General features: G+C 39.7%; 1 protein-coding gene across 1 annotated transcript in view; it reads right to left on the reverse strand.

Annotated features, from left to right (window-relative positions):
* CACHD1 (cache domain containing 1) overlaps nucleotides 1-18,174 on the reverse strand; it is a 185,405-nt gene that overhangs the window by 76,054 nt on the left and 91,177 nt on the right. Inside the window, exon 3 of the mRNA XM_073357445.2 lies at nucleotides 14,871-15,019. Within this exon, the coding sequence (XP_073213546.1) occupies nucleotides 14,871-15,019 (149 nt within the window). The remainder of the gene's footprint in view (nucleotides 1-14,870; nucleotides 15,020-18,174) is intronic.

Genomic DNA, 18,174 nt, shown 5'->3' on the forward strand with positions numbered 1-18,174 from the left:
AGCTAGGTCAATCTAAATTGTAAGCACAGATCAGGGCTCAGACTCCTAAGTGCCTAAATCCCTTTTGACAAGGAGATTTAGTCCCCTCAGTTAGGTGTTGTGATGCTAAATACCTTAAAAACAACGCTGAACACTTTGGTAGGATTTGACACCCAGTCGTATTACTAAGGAACCTCATCAATTACCCAGTTCCTGTCAAAAATACTCTGCCACTAATCTATCCCTAGGAAATCATAATGCATTCCCCTCCACACCGAGTCTGCATGAGGTGAGGTTCTGAAAGAACCTTGACTTTTTTTTTTTTTTTTTTTTTTTAAAGAAGTTGGTGGAAAGCAAGTTTAGGAAAGAAATTGGTGAAGGAAAGTTCTTCAAGACTATCAAATTTCCAGTCTTATAGTTTTAGTTAAAAATGCTAATTGTAGAAAATACTTTGGTAACATTAAATCAGTAAAAATACTGGCCAGGCATGTATTGATACAATATCCACCTCACCACACTCTCATTCATTTATTTGGACCCACATTCAGTAAAGGATTTAAACTTCATTGTCTTCAGTAGTGACGGGATTACTCAGATGCTTAAAGTCAAGCACACACACAAGTGCTTTGCTCTATCAGGGACTAAAATAGTTAGAGGTAAAGCTGCTGGTCATCCTTCCACCACCACCACCAAAAAAAAAAAAAAAATCATCAACACAGGTTTTCTTTTAAAAATAATATTTTTTAACTGACAAGCAAGTGGTCAAAAATTCAAAATTCAGAAAAAATTCTGATCAGCTCTACAAAGAAGCACACACACTAACCTGGGGCTTGATAAGATGAGCAGTTCCGCTTTAGCCACGTTAGAAACTAAAACAGTAAATAAGCTCTTAGGGATAAAGACTGTCTGCACTGTGCTTGTACAACTCTTACCACGGCTGTGGCTCCTAGGCACTATCACAATGCAAATAATAAACAAACTTCCCAGTGAGCTCAGTTAGAGAAACAAGTAAAGAGAAAATAAGAATGAGATATAGAGGAAGCATAATTAGAGGTTGCACACTTCGTTGCTCGTGTAGGCGGAGCTGTGTGTTATCCAACATTTGAAGTACATAATGCAAGCCTGGGTGTGGGAGCTGGTCAGAATGGGACAGTGCTGGATGTAGTGGGGGCAGAAAAGGGCCAGCTGTGGGAAGGGGCATGACTGATATATAATTTACAAAGTGTGTTACCTACTGGTAAACTTCTGCCCGTGATATGTGTAGGCAGCAACAGAGGGTGCCAGAGAGCTTTCTCTGCCTGACGTGCCAAATGGACAGGCGGTAGGCCTAATTCTAGTAGAAATCAGAATTTTCCAGTTTTCACCAAAAACCAGTAGGATCTGCCCACTGATACCTAGACCGTTCCCTGGAATTTTGAAATTGATTGGATGTGGTTTTCAAAAATTACTGTGTTACAGACAGACAAGTTGAGAGCAGGGCCTCGTGTGGCTCCAACACCACAGCATTATCTCACATTTTGGGAGTGCTATTCATGGCTCCATCCTCCATATTTGAGGATGAGTTGAGGTTTGCACTTAAAATAGGGATTCAACCACTTTTTAATGTAGCGTGTTTCTGAGTTACAACTCATTTTTTAAAAATCTTGTAAGAAAATGTAGCACTTGCATTAAACATTTATTGATCTTAATGATTAATAATATGGATCTTAATAAAGGAATAGCACAAAGTCTAATTTTACATGTACTTAGAATTCATTGGAATCTCAGGCAATGGGTGCAGTGGAAGAAATAAGATGGCATTTAAACTTAAGTATTCATGATTGTTATTTCTACCATGCCCTGTGGTGACACCATGATGTAAAATGGTTTTAAAAAATATCAAACGTGTCTCTAAAAATCAGTTTAATCTAAACCTTCACCACAAACGCTATAATGCCTTAATCATAATATATGGTTATTGAAGGTATCACTAAAGGGCAGAGGTATGGCTCTTTGGGTGCCTTAACTGTGTAATTTCATACCATAACATGTTTGGACTTCTTATAAATTTAACATTAATTTTTATTATAATGCTTGTTTTTGGACAATTAACACCCCCTGGTTTTTCTCCTAAAATAATTTATATGAAATATTAACCCTAGTTCCATCTTAATGCAGTATTTTTGTCTGGGAAGATATATAGGGCCTAATTTTTTGCCCCCTAAAGATCCCAAAGCACTTTATATACTTATATATAAATTTTATAATGCATACTACACGTTCTCACATGCATCTATACACGGTTATTACATATATGCCAATCAACATTACTTACTCTTTCCCACCCCACATACCCTCACCCATCACTGAAGTACAACCATGTGGTGGGAGATGGAAGCTGTTTAATTTCATACAGCAACACTGCACAACAGTTTAAACAAGAAGCAGAAAATATGGGGGAAGGAGGAGGTATGGACAGAGAGAATGTAATTATCCACACTGAAATGTCACCAGGGTCCTTGCTCTTACGAAAAATACGGTGCGTTCTTCACTTAGCACATATGCTCAATGCTGCTTGTTGCATCTCATCCAAAAAAGCATCATCAGTGGCACTGGGTCAGTGTTGGTGCTTTGATTCAGTACTGGCTTAGTTGGCATTGGCATTACCTACTGCATCACCAATACCACCCTCCTGCAGTGCCTGGGATTTCTTTAGAGATCTGCCTCCGAGTACCTCTGAGACCCAACCTTGCTGAGCTTGTGAGATCACAGCCAAAAGCAGATCTGCTGCAGCAAAAAGGGTGATGATACGATAACTGAACTAAACCAAGAAGTACCACCATCACGTAATGGGGAAAATAAAGAAAAGTGGGCAGAGCTTCAACTAATTAGCACAAGTATTCATAGTCCTAAAAACCCCCAAAAGTCTGCACAGAAATTAAAACTGATCTTAAATTACCATTAAGTTACAGAGACTGAAGACAGGATTTTTAAATATTTTTTTTTAAACATGGATAGATGGAGCAGATCTATAATTCTAAAATGGAAAGAATACGTTCTGGCACACTGAGCCAGAACACCCCCTCCCCCCCCCCAAAAAAAAGCATATAGGCAGGGCTGGTAGCATAACATATTAATAAGGTTGTCTGACACCTCCCATTATAAGAGGTTGCAAATAATTTTGCCCAACTTGAACCATTTGGGCTGATACTTTCCAGGCTGGGTGCTTGCTTCAGGCTTAATTTTATTGAAAAAAATTCTACTAAAACAGTTCAGAGGTTTCCAAGAACAAGGCTAGGGGAAGTTAAAAGATCCCTGGCAACCTTTTCTTTGAAGAGCTCTAGCGCTCCATGCTTTGGAGCTGGGACTGAAATTCAGCAGGGAGGGGGGTCTGTGTGTCAAGAATGTCCCTTTTGCTGTCCCCATGAAAATCTGCCCCAAATTGGTGAAGTCACAAGCCTTTGAAAAACTGTACTTCACACATGCTCAGTAGAGACTATTTAAGATTTTAGCAGCTGTAATCTCCTAACATTCCATTGAGCACACTTGAGCCTCTGACAGTGCCTAGTGCTAACCAGACTATGCATGGTGTCATCTGCAAATTTTATAAGCATATTCTCCGCTCCAATATTCAAGTAATTAATTAAAATATTGAACATTCTATACATATATTGTAAACATTCAAAACATATTCTAATATCAAATAAATATTACTGAGAAGGACTAAGGAAATGTGAACTCTTATGGGAAGGATCCTGGCATTTTAAGATGATAGGAAATAGCCAAGCTGGCCTATTGGTGCTGACAGCAGGATAATTATTTAATAACTAATGTAACATACCTCATGATATTTATTTATTTATTTATTTATTTAAGAGCATCTGGAACCTTCTCAAGCCCCGGTTTTCCTTCCTCCATTGTGATTACCTCTCTCACACATGTGCACACACACTTTCCTAGACTCACTGTACTACTGAAATTGCCAGCTTTAAATTACCTGGTAGAGAAGTAATAAAATACCTTGATTTAAAATGTCAAGGCACAGCAGTACTCTTCTTCTTAGTGCACTTAAAAGCTGCCAGACTGAATCCTGGATCTGTCAGTCAGGACAGGACAGGTAGGATATGAAAAAGATTTAAAGAACAGGAACAACTTGTCCAATTTTGACACACCGTCTGGGGAAGGGACTAGTAACAGAAGGTATTACTCTCACTGATCCCTCTCCTCTACCTTCCTTATTCAAATGATTTTCATCTCATCCACAGACCAACACTTGCTCCCTTTCTTCCTGCCCTTTGATAGAGAAGCTTCATCCAAAAAGTGTCCTATGCCATGAGAGGTGGGTGTTTCAACAGTAACACTTTATATTTACGTAGCACCTTCACCCTAGCGTGTCAAAATGCTTTCATGCAAAAACTGGCCAACCAAACCAAACAGCATACCAAAGAAGGAGGAGTATTATTAGATTCATTTTCCCAGTGAGTAACAATTAGGCCCAGAAAGATTGTAATATCCCCAAAGATCTCAGCAGCAGAGCTAGAAAGGAACCCAGGAGTCAACCCTGTCCTGTTCCCTCCTCACATTCTGACAACTACACCTCTATTCCTTCTGCACATGCTATTCCTTGTTAGTACATTCAAGCAGTTAAAACAGCAGAGAACATACACAAAACAGATAAATGTATAATATGGAAACTAGCTAATAAAATATGCAGAATAAAAGATTAACAGCAGCCCTGAGACAGAATTATTATCACATTTACTAGTAGTGAATGCTCCAGTAAGGCTTAGACTGGGAACAGTATTTACATTTTTTTTTTTTCAGTTTCTGTTCACTCAAACTGTTTCTGCACATTTTCCAAAAGGGATTTGTTTTGAAAAGTTTAAGCTAAATCAGGTTCAGCCACCTTTGTGGCAGGAGGCAATCCATGTTCCAAATGAAATATCGGCAGTCACACAGCCATAAACTTGTTGGGGTTTTGGGGGGTTTTTTTTTAGTCCTGTGTCAGAAAACAAATGTGAAAAAAAAACAAACAAGCAAACATTTCTGCATTTGTAAGATCGCGTTTATAATCGGTATTTATGCATGGACACAAGAATTTACCATTTGTTTCTTTCTGACTTAACTTAAAGCCACATCAGTTAGGATGTATTGCTAAATTATTTAGCAATGTATCGCTGCATTAAATCAATTTTTAAAGAATTTCCTGGCTTTTGATGGCTTGAAACTTGACGTTAATTCTAGCTTCTGTACTTATTTACTTACAGATCTTGTAACTTCCCTGTATGAAAATGTACATACAACCTGCAAAATCACTTATTTTGGAAGGATATATAAACTCTACAAAAGTGAAACTTGCAGGCAACTGTTGATTGCTGCCACTGCTGGATATAAATAAGGCCTAATTTTTAGCAATATCCTACATTTTTGCTAAAATACTAGCTTGTAGACTAATTGGGCAACACAGATGACGGACAAGACCCCTTCTGAAATCAGGCCCAAAATGGTACAGGTGACAATATTAAAATCATTGTTTATAAAAATCCCCCCCCGAAAAACTATATAGTTGGTGGTAATTAGTGTCTGTATGTACTTAAATAAGATCAAACTGTTGGCTGAAATTCAGTTTTAAGAGAAGTAACATTCACTGCAATTCCCCACTCCCCTTTTCATATATATAAAACCCCTTCCTTCTGGATTCACTTTAATGAACAACTGATCGAAACTGCATCCCGAGGGAGAAAACAGAACTGTGACTCCCACTTTGATCTCTTCCCCATGGAGAAATTCACTCCTGCCTAGCTTGCAAGATGTTCATTTGATTGGCATTTGCTCTGATGTGCAAACTGCTTTGAACTTCAGACATTTAATTCCCATCAGGCTGCAGTCATTTTTATTCTCCTTCAACAGGATTTACAAGCAGGAGATCAGCAAATGCAGAAGATAAAATAAAATTTGCAGGAGCTTTGAATCTTACATCAAAACAGTGTTGAAGTGAGCTCCAATTGGATTTCATTCGGCCTCAGTTCAATGTAAATCAACTTCTGTGCAATTTCAGTTTAGAAAAAATAAGGGAACATTTATAAAAGTGACACATCTGTTGGGGTTTGCCTATTATATTAAGGTCGATTTCTTTTCTCTCACCCTTTGTTTAGATTCCTGTAAAGGTGGTTTTGGTGGGTAAATGCAGCTATATAATACATTCGCTCAAAATTCAGCATTTTCTTTAAAATTCTCAAACTAGCATGTTTTATTGATAGCAAGACATACCTTTCTACTCATATATTTTATTTATATATATATTTACATACTGTAGAAGTCAAATATTTAAATAGTTTCAGAAAGAAACAGTTTTTTGTTTGATTTTTGTTTTTTTAAAGTTAAGTGAAAATGGCCTCACAGGTAAATCTACTGATGGAGGCCCCAATTCAGCAAGGTACGTAAGCCTCTGCCTAACTTTAAGCATATAAGTAGTATCATTGACTTCCAGCAGTGCCTGAAGAGGAGGAGCATGCTTCATATCAAGAAGGTAAATTATCTGAGTCATGTGTTTGGGAGAAATACTGCAACACAAAGTGCATCTAGTGACACAAGCTGCTGTAGCAAAACCCCCTCTAGCCTGAAGCACAGACACACTTTCTCTCACAAAGGAAACGTTACATTCCAAGACAGCCAGTTCCTCAATGCCCGTTACTTTGAAAGTCTGTTTTTATACATATAACGCCAAATCTCACACAACAGAAGCCTTCCAGATTCCCTGAACACCCACAGCCATTGTAATAATTGGCATAATTGTGGTCTGGGCAGCTCTAGCAAACAGAGTTTAAATTTCCTTTAGTAAGGTCCAACCCAGTTCTCTTTTGGAAGTGCAGCACTTTAAATACTAACCAGAGCAATACATTTTAAAGGAACTGATGGGATTCCCCTTATCTTCCACTTAACTGCTCATGAGAGGAAGGATAAACAAAGCAAGAGCTGTGATAAAATTGAACAGCATTAGCAAATATTTAACCACCTGTTTAAAAAGGAGAAAAGCCCAGACCACTTCTGAAGGATACTATCACATTCATAAAGTAAATGATCTTCAAAAATAGGTTTGTAGGTTTACTTATTTAAACAGCTACACTAATGGATGTACTGCAAAGTTGTCAAGTAATATGTAATGGAGTAATACTTATCAGTGTATCTTTTCACAAATTGAGACAGATAAAAGCATTCCATAAACTCTTATCAGCAGTGGGGACTAAAGCACAGAAAACAGACTTCAAGCAGCCCCAAAGATGAGTAAACAATACCAGCTAAACGTAGGGAAAAGTTGCGTACTCTTAACATGAAAAAAATACCATTACAGAGTACTTTAAATAAATATTTTTGGAGACTCCTAAAATAATTTCATATAAAAAATAGTATTGAAATGTATTTCTCCCGGGCAGAGGGAGGGGTCTGCACATGTGTTCGCATGCATGCATATGCCACACACACACACACGTAAATAAGTTCCTCGTTGCTCTCAGACATGACCTGCTGTGGCCACTTGCAGAATGCCATCGATACAGCATTGCATGGAGAGGGGTTTTTAAAGCATAGGGGAGGGAGAGGGGAAACCCAGACTGGGTTAGAGAACATTTTGTCTCTATCTCGAAGGAAGTCAGTTCTCTGCCTCTTCTTTTCTTGAGTGAAGGGTAGTTCTTATGAAGATTAAGAAACCGACAGGCCCCTGAAAATGGAGTCCTGTCTTCAGGACAAGCCTGGAACAGGCAGCAGCAGAACTAGCTCCGTCATGTTACCCCCACACATACACTTGGGTAAGAGGTTGTGATCTCTTCTTTCTGAGATAACTCTTGCTGCAGTTATCCATGGCTTTGTGATCCCCAGACTGCACTACCGCAATGTGCTCTATGGCCCCAAGGTACTTAGTTCTACACTGCAAAAAAAGACCTGCAGCTGCGAGTCTCCGAGCCCAGGTCAACTGGCTCGGGCTCGCACAACAGGGCTGAAAATAGCAGTACAGACATTTGGGCTCAGGTTCCGAGACCCATAGCCCAACTCTGGGTTTCAGAGGCTGGGCTCGTACGTCTACAGTGATCTTTATAGCACCACAGCGCAGTGGTTCTCAAACTTTTGTATTGGTGACCCCTTTCACACAAGCCTCCGAGTGTGACCCCCTCCCCCCATATAAATTAAAAATACTTTATTATAAATGCTGGAGGCAAAGCACAGTTTGGGGTGCAGGCTGACAGCTTGTGATCTCTATGTAATAACCTCGCAACCCCCCGAGGGGTCACGACCCCCAGTTTGAGAACCTCTGCCATAGCGTGGGCCTGAATCAGCTGATCAAAGCTCTGAGACTGATTGCCACGTTTCTGGTTTTTTTGCAGTGTAGACATATCCTAAGTGTCAGTGGGACTACTCACAGGCGTAAATACTTTGTTGAAATGGGGCCTATAAAGAAGCTACCTTTGAAGACCACTCAGAAGAAGCTAGTGCAAAACATGGCTATTGTCTTTGGACCCAATCATGCAAGAAGCCGTACATCTCCCAGGGGACCTGAAATATAGCTAGGTAATACATCTTTAGTCCTTTAAATCAATGGAAGCTAAAGCCCAGGGAGGAGGCATCAGGTCCTGAACTCCAGCCTGATTCGCAACTTCAAAGTGCTGTCTACACAGCTATTTTAGACCTGAGCTGGGTGGCTTGTTCCCAATCACTCCAAAATGCTGTATAGACCATCACCCTAAATGGTTTGTGCTAATCAAAACTCTCCTCCCTAAGCAAAGACAGAGTACAGGGCACCTGTGCAAGCTCAGGCTGAAGTAGCATCCATGGCCTTCTGGGCAGCCCCTGCAGTGCTGGGCTACTGGATCCATGTAACTGTCGGTTAACTAGCCACAAACCCTCATTCTCAGGCTATTGTGAAACTGCGCTTCATGGCGTAAAGCGGATGCAGAGACAACCCTGTATTACCTCTCCCATGTGCCATAACGTGGGCTGCTTCTGCTGCATCTTGGCCCTTTGCTTAAGCCAGAAGATTTGGTCCAAAGGAATTGACCTTGCATGAGCTGACCATGCAGACCCTGCTACTGCACACCATAAGTTCTATAGCATGCTTTGATCTATCCCACTTTGAAACAGGAGTAGATACAACGGCACTCTGGTACTTTAAGTGCATGGGAACAGGATTCGCATGGACAAGAAGCCCACAGACAAATGTAATGGAAGTGCATGGCAGGTTAGTATGAGGTCAACTTACCCGCCAGCTTGGAGTACTAACTGTGCGTATAGACAAGTCCATCCTGAGACTTCATGTACAATATGCACTCAGTTCTAATTGCCTCTTTCAATACAGAAATACAGCGGAAGGCAACCAAAATTATTTCAGGGTTCAGGAATTCAAATTTAACGTATGCTGAAATGACTATGAAACACACAGCTCTAAAACCTAGGACAGCAGGTCACACCTGGATCAAAGTTAATCAAATTTTAACCAATATTTAAAGGGTGTCAATTGAAAAAAATTCTGCTTGAGAATTTTGTACTCTGTGTAATAAACAGCACCCGGGCCCCAATGCCCAAGGTCATTGCATGTGAGTGCATCTCTGTGCCGGTATGGAGCCCTACCGACTTCGGCGGGGCTCTGTGTGGCTGTCGTGGTGAATCTGTATGCAAAGAACTGTAGTCAGAGCTTAAGTCAGGGTAAAAAAAAAAAAAATCCTCTCTATTTTTACAGCACATTTACTTTGTGCATTTGACAGCACTTTATGTTTAACTTATTTCCACTGTTTTGTTGATGGTCTGTTAGAGCCCCTTTTGTATACAGTACTAACAGGGTGACCTTACTCTGATGCACTGCTCTGGGAGAAACTCACATGTAAGTTTTTTTCCTAGGTCCTATAAGAAGGGATTTACTAGTAGCTGCAGTGATATTAAAGCATGATTGCCAAATCAGCACACAGATAAATGGGCAACTTGCATCCGTAACAGTTTCCAAACTAGTTAATTTGTGTTTCCTTGGGAGAGGAGTGTTTATAAAATGGGCTGCACAGTCTTATGCAATGGGGTTTTATTAAGTCAAGGAGCAATGTAATTCAATTAAACTGTGTTTTTGTTAAAAAAAAACAACAACAAAAAACCCACCCCCAATTCAATCATAAAGTATGTCTGGAGCCTGCATGACATCTGTTTTTCATGGCTTCTTCAGGCTCCTTTAATGTGGAAACCCAAGCTTAATTTTTCCCAGGAGGTGTTATGAGATTAAAAGAGCCGTACTATTTTCCCCTCTCCGCCTTCTCTTCTCCTTCTCAACCGCACAGCAGGCTCGCTTTCCTTCTAGCTGAGAAGGGCTGGGCACAGCTTTATCTGCCTCTCATCAACATTCTTCTGGTTGGTTGGAGTAGTGATATGTACTCTCTCTTCCAAGGGCTCAGTGTGCTGGCACGGCAGTGTTCCCAGTCTTTTACAAGCTCAAATCTGTAATTCTGATTTCCTGACCGCTGATATCCTTCGTTACCATTGGACTGCCTTGGCCAATACCATGTTTTTGCACCATCTGCTTCTGTACTAAGCTGAGACAGCTTGCAAACCACCTGTCTGACATTAGCCCCTTTCTGCTCTGCAAGAAGCCCAGCCATATGTAATGGAAGGTGGGGAAGGCTGGCCAAGCACATGCTTTCTCAGTGGAATGCTCCTTCAAAAAGGACCTCAATCTTGACTCCTAATCAGCAGTAGAAAACAGACCTTGTGAGTTCATTTGTGCAGGGAGTGATAATTTGACTACCAGTCCCCCCCCCCCCCCCCCAAATACAGAGTTATAACTACTGATCCATACAGAAGGAATATTTTAGGATGTTGGAAAATCCCTAAGACAGAAGTGGACCCCCCCACCCCAACCCAAGGGATTTCTGGTTCTTTAGAGGTTATCCAAAGGGGCTTGCTAACTTGCTTAATGAGGTAAATCATGTCCTCATTATTATACAGACTAACACGGCTGCTACTCTGAAACCTGTCATTATTATAGTGTACTACATGGAATTCTTCTTGGGGTTGACTTTTAAGTTCCTTTGAGAGAGCAGTCCTCTCATAGGCATAGCTGGCTCTTTCTTCCACACTGCCCTTCTTTGGGAGAAGATAAAGTAGATTTGTACCTGTCTGTAGTCTAGGCAGGATATTACTTTGTCTTTAAGAAACAGACAATCTCTCCAAGAGTTCAGGTGCAAGAGGTACACTAGGCTTTGGAGTTAACAAAGGGCCCAGACTCAGGACATGCAAAACCTCGTGTCCGGAGCTACCAGACTGTGGAGGCAGAGACCTCACTCAGAGAATGCAGTCCTTATCTATCTGAGCCTTGGGAAGACACCCATGGAAGTCCCACTGCAAACATCTGTGGGGCTTGAAGTACTTTATGAATCACTCCACTGTAGAAAAATTGGTCTGCATGTGATGCACTTGCATAATGCTTTCATCCCCTCTCCCCCAGTTACATATTGCTATTTTCTTCTGTATTTAAACCTTGCTCAGCTGCACCTGAAGCAGAGAAACACAAAGACTGGCAAAGAAAGGTACAATGTTCTGTGATTCTGATTCAGGAGTCCATCTCTATTTAGGAAAGCACTTAACTGTGTATTTAACTTTATGTGATTAAATCCCACTAATATCAGCACCTGCTTAAATAGTTTGCTAAATAGGGATGGAATTAAGCATATGCTAAAATGCTTTGCTGAATTAGAGAATATGGAGAAGTTGGTGCCAAAACTGCTCAACAGCCACTTATTGCTCTGCCTTGGTGAGAGGACTTGAAGTGGAATATAACACATGTAAGTGTGTGTGTGTGTGAGTGAGAGAGAAAGAGAATTCCGAAACAAAAAACATTCCTCTGCACACACTCCCCTCTGGGGAGCAGATGAGTGAACACACACACGACAGGATGTCAGTCACATTGCTTAGTGCACTACTGGAAAGCACTCAGATACTACAGTGATGAGTGCGATGTAATAACCTATACAGAATAGAATAGTACAGATTGGGGGCTCCAAGTCCAAGAAATAGTGTTATGTGTTCCCATTCTGACAGCAGCAGTTACCCAACAAAGTATCATTTGAATTCTGTCATCCACTCATTCCACAATTCCGGTACATTAACACAAGCTGTGTATTAGCATGGTTGCTGCTGCTGCTAAATGTAAATAGCCCTCAGCTGCACTCGGAACACAGTGGGTGGCAGGGTCAGATGACAAATATATTTTCAAACTTCCATTGCAAGTACAATAAAATACAAATTAAAAATACAAAAATACTACTAGTCAGGGTCTTGGTAAGCAATTTGTAGTAGTTTTCCAATAAATCCTGCATCAGTGCAATTCTAGAAATCTTAAACATTATAGAGGTATGGTTTAACAAGCCTGTATAAAACCAACTCTTCATATCAAACTTCCTCATACACTGTTATAAATATTGTTCATTTGGACTCTGCACGATACGAGCTTTATTTCCAGTGCTACATAATGGCAATAAACTACACATTCTTTTCACTGTCATCTCTCACTACTTTAATTAAAGTAGAGACTAAAATGTCAAGCTTATTTTATGTTGAATTTCCAATTTTATTGGTTCTATTTCTTTTTTATTGGTTTATTTTTACTATCTGATTGCTATACTCGTGTTTTCATTCATCTTAAGCAATATAGCAATGTATACATTTTACTTCTAAACCAATGCTCAGATTGCCAAGCTATATACCAACAATAAACTGTCACACTTTCAGAGTAACAGCCGTGTTAGTCTGTATTCGCAAAAAGAAAAGGAGTACTTGTGGCACCTTAGAGACTAACCAATTTATTTGAGCATAAGCTTTCGTGAACTACAGCTCACCTCATCGGATGCTGTTCATGCATCCGATGAAGTGCGCTGTAGCTCACGAAAGCTTATGCTCAAATAAATTGGTTAGTCTCTAAGGTGCCACAAGTACTCCTTTTCTTGTCACACTTTAATCATCTTTGTCAAAATAAAACCCTCCTCTTTCATGCACAAACACAAAAAAACCATTCCATTAATTAGTTTTTTCATACTAGCCTGCTACCAATACTTCATTCCAATTTTCCATAAGACGCTGGCAAAATTCCACAGTACTGAAATTGGAGGAGAAATATATGGAAAATCAACTATGAAAATAAATGTTAACAATTTGGCTTCTGATTACATACAGAACTGAAATGGCTATGCTTTCTGTGGGTGTCTGGTATAATTTGATCCAATAATTTGATTTATTTTAGAGTTCTCTTACACTAATCAAGATGCTTGGATTATGCTCCCACCTTTACCACCAGGAAGAGACAAAGAGTGAAATATTAAATGGTGTCATACCCTTTGTGTCATATCCTTATGGCTTCATGTCCTAAAAATAAATTATAACTAAATTATAACTTCAGTGCTTGAGCATTCATAGTGTGGGATGATGTGCTTAGACCAGTGGTGGACAACCTGCGGTAATCTGATTGCGGGCCGCGAGACATTTTGCTGACGTTGACCGTCCGCAGGCATGGTCCCCCACAGCTCCCAGCGGCCATGGTTTGCTGTTCCAGTGGCCAGTGGAAGATGCAGGAAGTGATGGCCAGCACGTCCCTGCGGCCTGCGAGACTCCTCTCCTCTTATGGGCTTATAGGTCGATAGCACAGTACATAATGGAGGTAGGGTCTTCCTGACTCTTCAAATTAACAGTCTGAAACAAATGTCTCTGACAGCTGTGAACTTTCTGACCTCCCTGTTCATCACACTGGGGTGTTAACTCTAAGACCCAATAATGCCACCTTAAATGTCACCTTTAACTATTCCTTTGCTGATCACTTTAGCAGATTAGGTGAGAAAGCGGACTAATGCCCACAAAATGGAACTGGGAGTTGCTGCAGGGAGAGAAATGAAGAAAGAAAGGAAGAGGACAGGCAGAAAAAGGAAGAGAAATAAAGGGCAGAAATCAATGTTCACAAAAGTAAAGATATTACTTTTGAATGATGTTGAATGTGACAATAAGGCAGTTAATAAATAGCAACACTAGTGAAAACAAAGTTTTGTTCCATAAAAGGCCATGTTTTACTCCTTTTCTTTGTATAATCTTTCATGGACACCTGTGGGATATCTGCTGTGGATTTAGGGTAGTTACATAGTTGTGCATAATAATCCTGGCCCCCAGATCATAATTACATATTCAGTTTGGCCTTCTCCATAGAATTAGTTGGATGGCCCTGTCAAACAAGAGCAGACAACCAACTGGGAACCACGTAACTTATTCAGTATTATTCTGCTCACTAATCAGAATCAGAGAGAATATCTTTAATAGAACACTCTCTCTCACCTTCTTCTTCTATGTTTTATTAGCAGTGTCTCCCATTTATTTTATTTAAAATCACCCATCTTTCTCTTCTGGAAAGGCTGTTTAATCCAGTCTGGGTTTCAAAATCAAAGATCTCTGGGTTGAGCTTTCTCTAGTGCACTTTATAACAAGCCAAAAATGACTTTCTTCATCATTTACACCACTAAAATAAGAGAAGCTGGGACTCCAAAATAAATCAGCCAATGATTTCATCACAGAGAAAATGATTTCACAGAAAACCAGAGCTGCAATATTATCACCACTTACTTCAGTGTAGCTACACTGAAGAGTATTGTACTCCACAATGAAACCCTTTGAAATAGATGGGTCTACTCACAGAGTAAGAGACTACTCAATGTAATTAAGAGTGACACAATCTGGCCTAACGAAACTGGTAAGAGCAGGATCAGGACTACAGTTTTGTCATTTTCCAGTGGCCACAAGAGTGGCAGACAACACAGTCTTTATTGCAAGCACTTTAATCCTGTACTATCAGTCTTTCCTCTTCACAATTTAATTGAAAGTATAAAGTAATCTTAGCACTAAATACTTACTCCATCATCGACGGTGGAATAGTACAGCAGTCTTGGATTGCAGTCAGGGGTGATGTCAGGTGAGCAGTATATGAAGCTTCCACTACTTGCTTATTGCGATTCACTACATCCAAGTAACGGTTAAACTTCTCCCGAATTTTTTTTGCAAGCTGAAAACAAAAATATTTAAAATTAAACGAAAGACTCTTTGTACTATCTTCTGCCATGCTAACGAATCTGTGTTAAAAGAAAAACAAACTGCATACATTAAAGCTAAAAATTCCATGCTTTATGAAACATATCACTTAATTTTCACTGCGCAGGTTGAAATAGTCATCATGTGAGTCATAAAATGGCCAAACTAAGCAATCCATACAAAATGCTAAAATATATTTACTGTCTTGCAACATATACCCATTTTCAGTCATGCTAATTTTGCTTTAGTTGAACCAGACATTATGAAAAATCACTAATTTTTCACTGTGAAAATATAATTTAAAATGCATTGAAAATAATGATCTGTTGTAGCTGTGGTGGTCGCAGGATATTAGAGAGACAAGGTGGATCGGGTAATATCTTTTATTGGACCAACTTCTTTATTGGACCCAGACCAGAAGGAGAGCTCTGTGTAAGCTCAAAAGCGTGTCTTTCTCACCAATAGAAGTTGGTCCAGTAAAAGATATTCCCTCATCCATCTTGTCTCTCTTAAAAGTAATGAGTCAGAGAGTACCTTCATTTAATCGTTTTAAGTGAAAACTGGTACATAGCTCTCAGCCTTTGAAAGTTACCCAAACTTCATTCTCATATTTTACTCCTCACATCTTCTAGCACAGGACCTGATCTAACTCTCTTTCAAGTCAGTGAAAGCTTTTCCACTGCTGTCAGTCGGAGTTGGATCAGATCCTTTGTGCAGTGCTTAAGGATACTGCTGTTGCATTTACCATCTAACACAAGTATTTCAAACAATTTTTTCTGAGAAGGCCAACAGAAAATATGGAGATTCAACAAAACAGACCAATATTCTTCAAAGTAAGTACTTAAGGCTGGGCCTCTAAATCCATATTTAGGGTCCTAAATAAACAGCCTGAGCAGCCCAAGCTGTACTGATTTCAATGGCAGATGTGGGTGCTTAGTGCCTTAAAAAAATAGAGACTCTTGCTGAATTTAGGAGCTTGACTTTAGGCACTCTCTATTTGGTAATTTTGGCTATTCTCTTTACATCTCTCTAATTTAAGAATTTTTATATCCCTAAATGCAGTAAACATCACACAGGAACTTCCCTGGGCTATTTGCTTTTAGCCTGTCAGCCCAGGGGGGCCTGGATCAGCATTCATGTTGCACTCCCTGTCAGTACCTGGCCCGGGCCAAGGACACTCATGATCTAACCAGCAGACCAAATTTGGTGATGAATCCTGGTCACATGCCACCTGAGGTACATTGCACATATGCTAAGAAGAAGATCCCAAACCCACTGAAGTCAGTGGAAATGGATCGGGCCCCAAGAGCATGATTTTGTTTGGCACACTTGGTAATATCCATGACAGTATATCCTCTTCAGCTTGCATTCTGAATGCAAGGGAACAATCTTTTAACAGTTTACTGCCAGTAGTGAATATTCAAAAATATTTCACTTCACATTTTAATTAACTGTATCTTCAGAGCTGGAGAAAGTTCTTTAATTACTATAGATATATCATTTTGCTCCCTTCCAACTCCAACACCTCAGCTAAAGACATGACCAGACAACCACTAGTAAATTGTACACTGAGAAATGCAATTGGTCAGTTCAGGTCTCCAGGACTGACAAATGTCTTTCCTAACTATTACTAACAGAACATTTCATCATGATTTACTTTCTTATATGACTGATAAGGGCCACACTGATAACAGCAATGGATTTGCTTCCATTGTTCCATCAAATACTACAGCTCAATTACCGTATAGATCTCCAAGGAACATAGTTTTTAACAGACTACTGTTCAAATGAAATGACTTGTAGAATTATATCTATTTGGTTTTGTAGAATGATTTATTACTACCACACCAGAGGACTACTAATTGCCTCCCTCTTACATCTCTTTCAATGGTCAGATAATAAGTAGCTGAGTAGGTTCTCTCTTTTTCCATTTTCAGGCCAACTTTCTTTTTGATTATCTGTATTTATCAGTATATTAAATATAACACTGGAATACCCAGCCCTCCCAAAAAATATACAAGCCAAAATTTCTAAAATGTTTCAATACCATCTTCAGACATTTTTCTCTCAGTATGGGCAACTGAATGGCCGTGGTCAAGCTTTCATTCAATATTAAAAATTATGGGATGCAGAGAGAGGTTTGAGTCTGCTGATAAAATGGACGATGCAACTAACTGTAACAAAAAAATTTACACAAACCACGTGTAGAAAAAAAGTACATGAAACACTTAATTAAAATTTATTAGTTTTTTTTGTTAACTGAATACTGTACGTAGTGAGTTTTTGTCATATAATTTGCATTTTTACGTTAGCAGTTCAGCTGGTAATAAAACCCATGTCCCTATGAGCAACTATCCCTCTGTACATTCACCAAAGTCTACAGGTCTGACAAATCTTTTTGCAGAATTGTCTGTACCACCAAACATAGGGATTCCACTGAGAAGCTGATGTAACTTTATAACACCTTCCCATCAGATGATCTCAAAATGATTCACACTCATTTTTCTAAGCTACCCAACACCTCCTGTAGTTGACAAGTATTGTCACCCACACTTTGTGGATGAGGCACAGAAAGCTGCAATTTGCAAACGATCTTCTGACACAGTGAGGCATGGTTGTGTGGTGTGAAACAGAAAATTCACAGGGGCCTAGAGCCCAAGTGGTTGAAGGAAGAAGATCACAGTACATCAGCCCAGACCCGTCACTACTGTTCAGGCTTACAATCTTCCATCTTCAAAAAACAGAACAAATTGAAAGAACTGTGTCAAGACCAAACCTGCTGTAAAGAACTAAAGAATGAACAGCATTTGTCATCACCTGTGCCCATTTGATTTCCACACAAAAAAAGTGTATCAATTGCAAACCAATTGTCAAAAAAGGTAGGGATTATGAGGTTATTGGCCTAGTGGATGGAGGGGAACAAGTAGATACGATATATCTGGATTTTAGTAAGGCTTTTGACACAGTCCCACATGACACTCATAAGCAAACTAAGGAAATGAATTCTAGATGAAATTACCATAAGGTGAGTGCATAAGTAGTTGAAAAACTGTACTCAGAGTAGTTATTAGTGGTTCTCTGTCAAACTGGGAGAACGTATCTAGCAGGATTCTGCAGGGGTCAGTCCTG

This window comes from Lepidochelys kempii, chromosome 8, assembly GCF_965140285.1.
Source record: "Lepidochelys kempii isolate rLepKem1 chromosome 8, rLepKem1.hap1, whole genome shotgun sequence".
Taxonomy (NCBI): Eukaryota; Metazoa; Chordata; order Testudines; family Cheloniidae; genus Lepidochelys; species Lepidochelys kempii.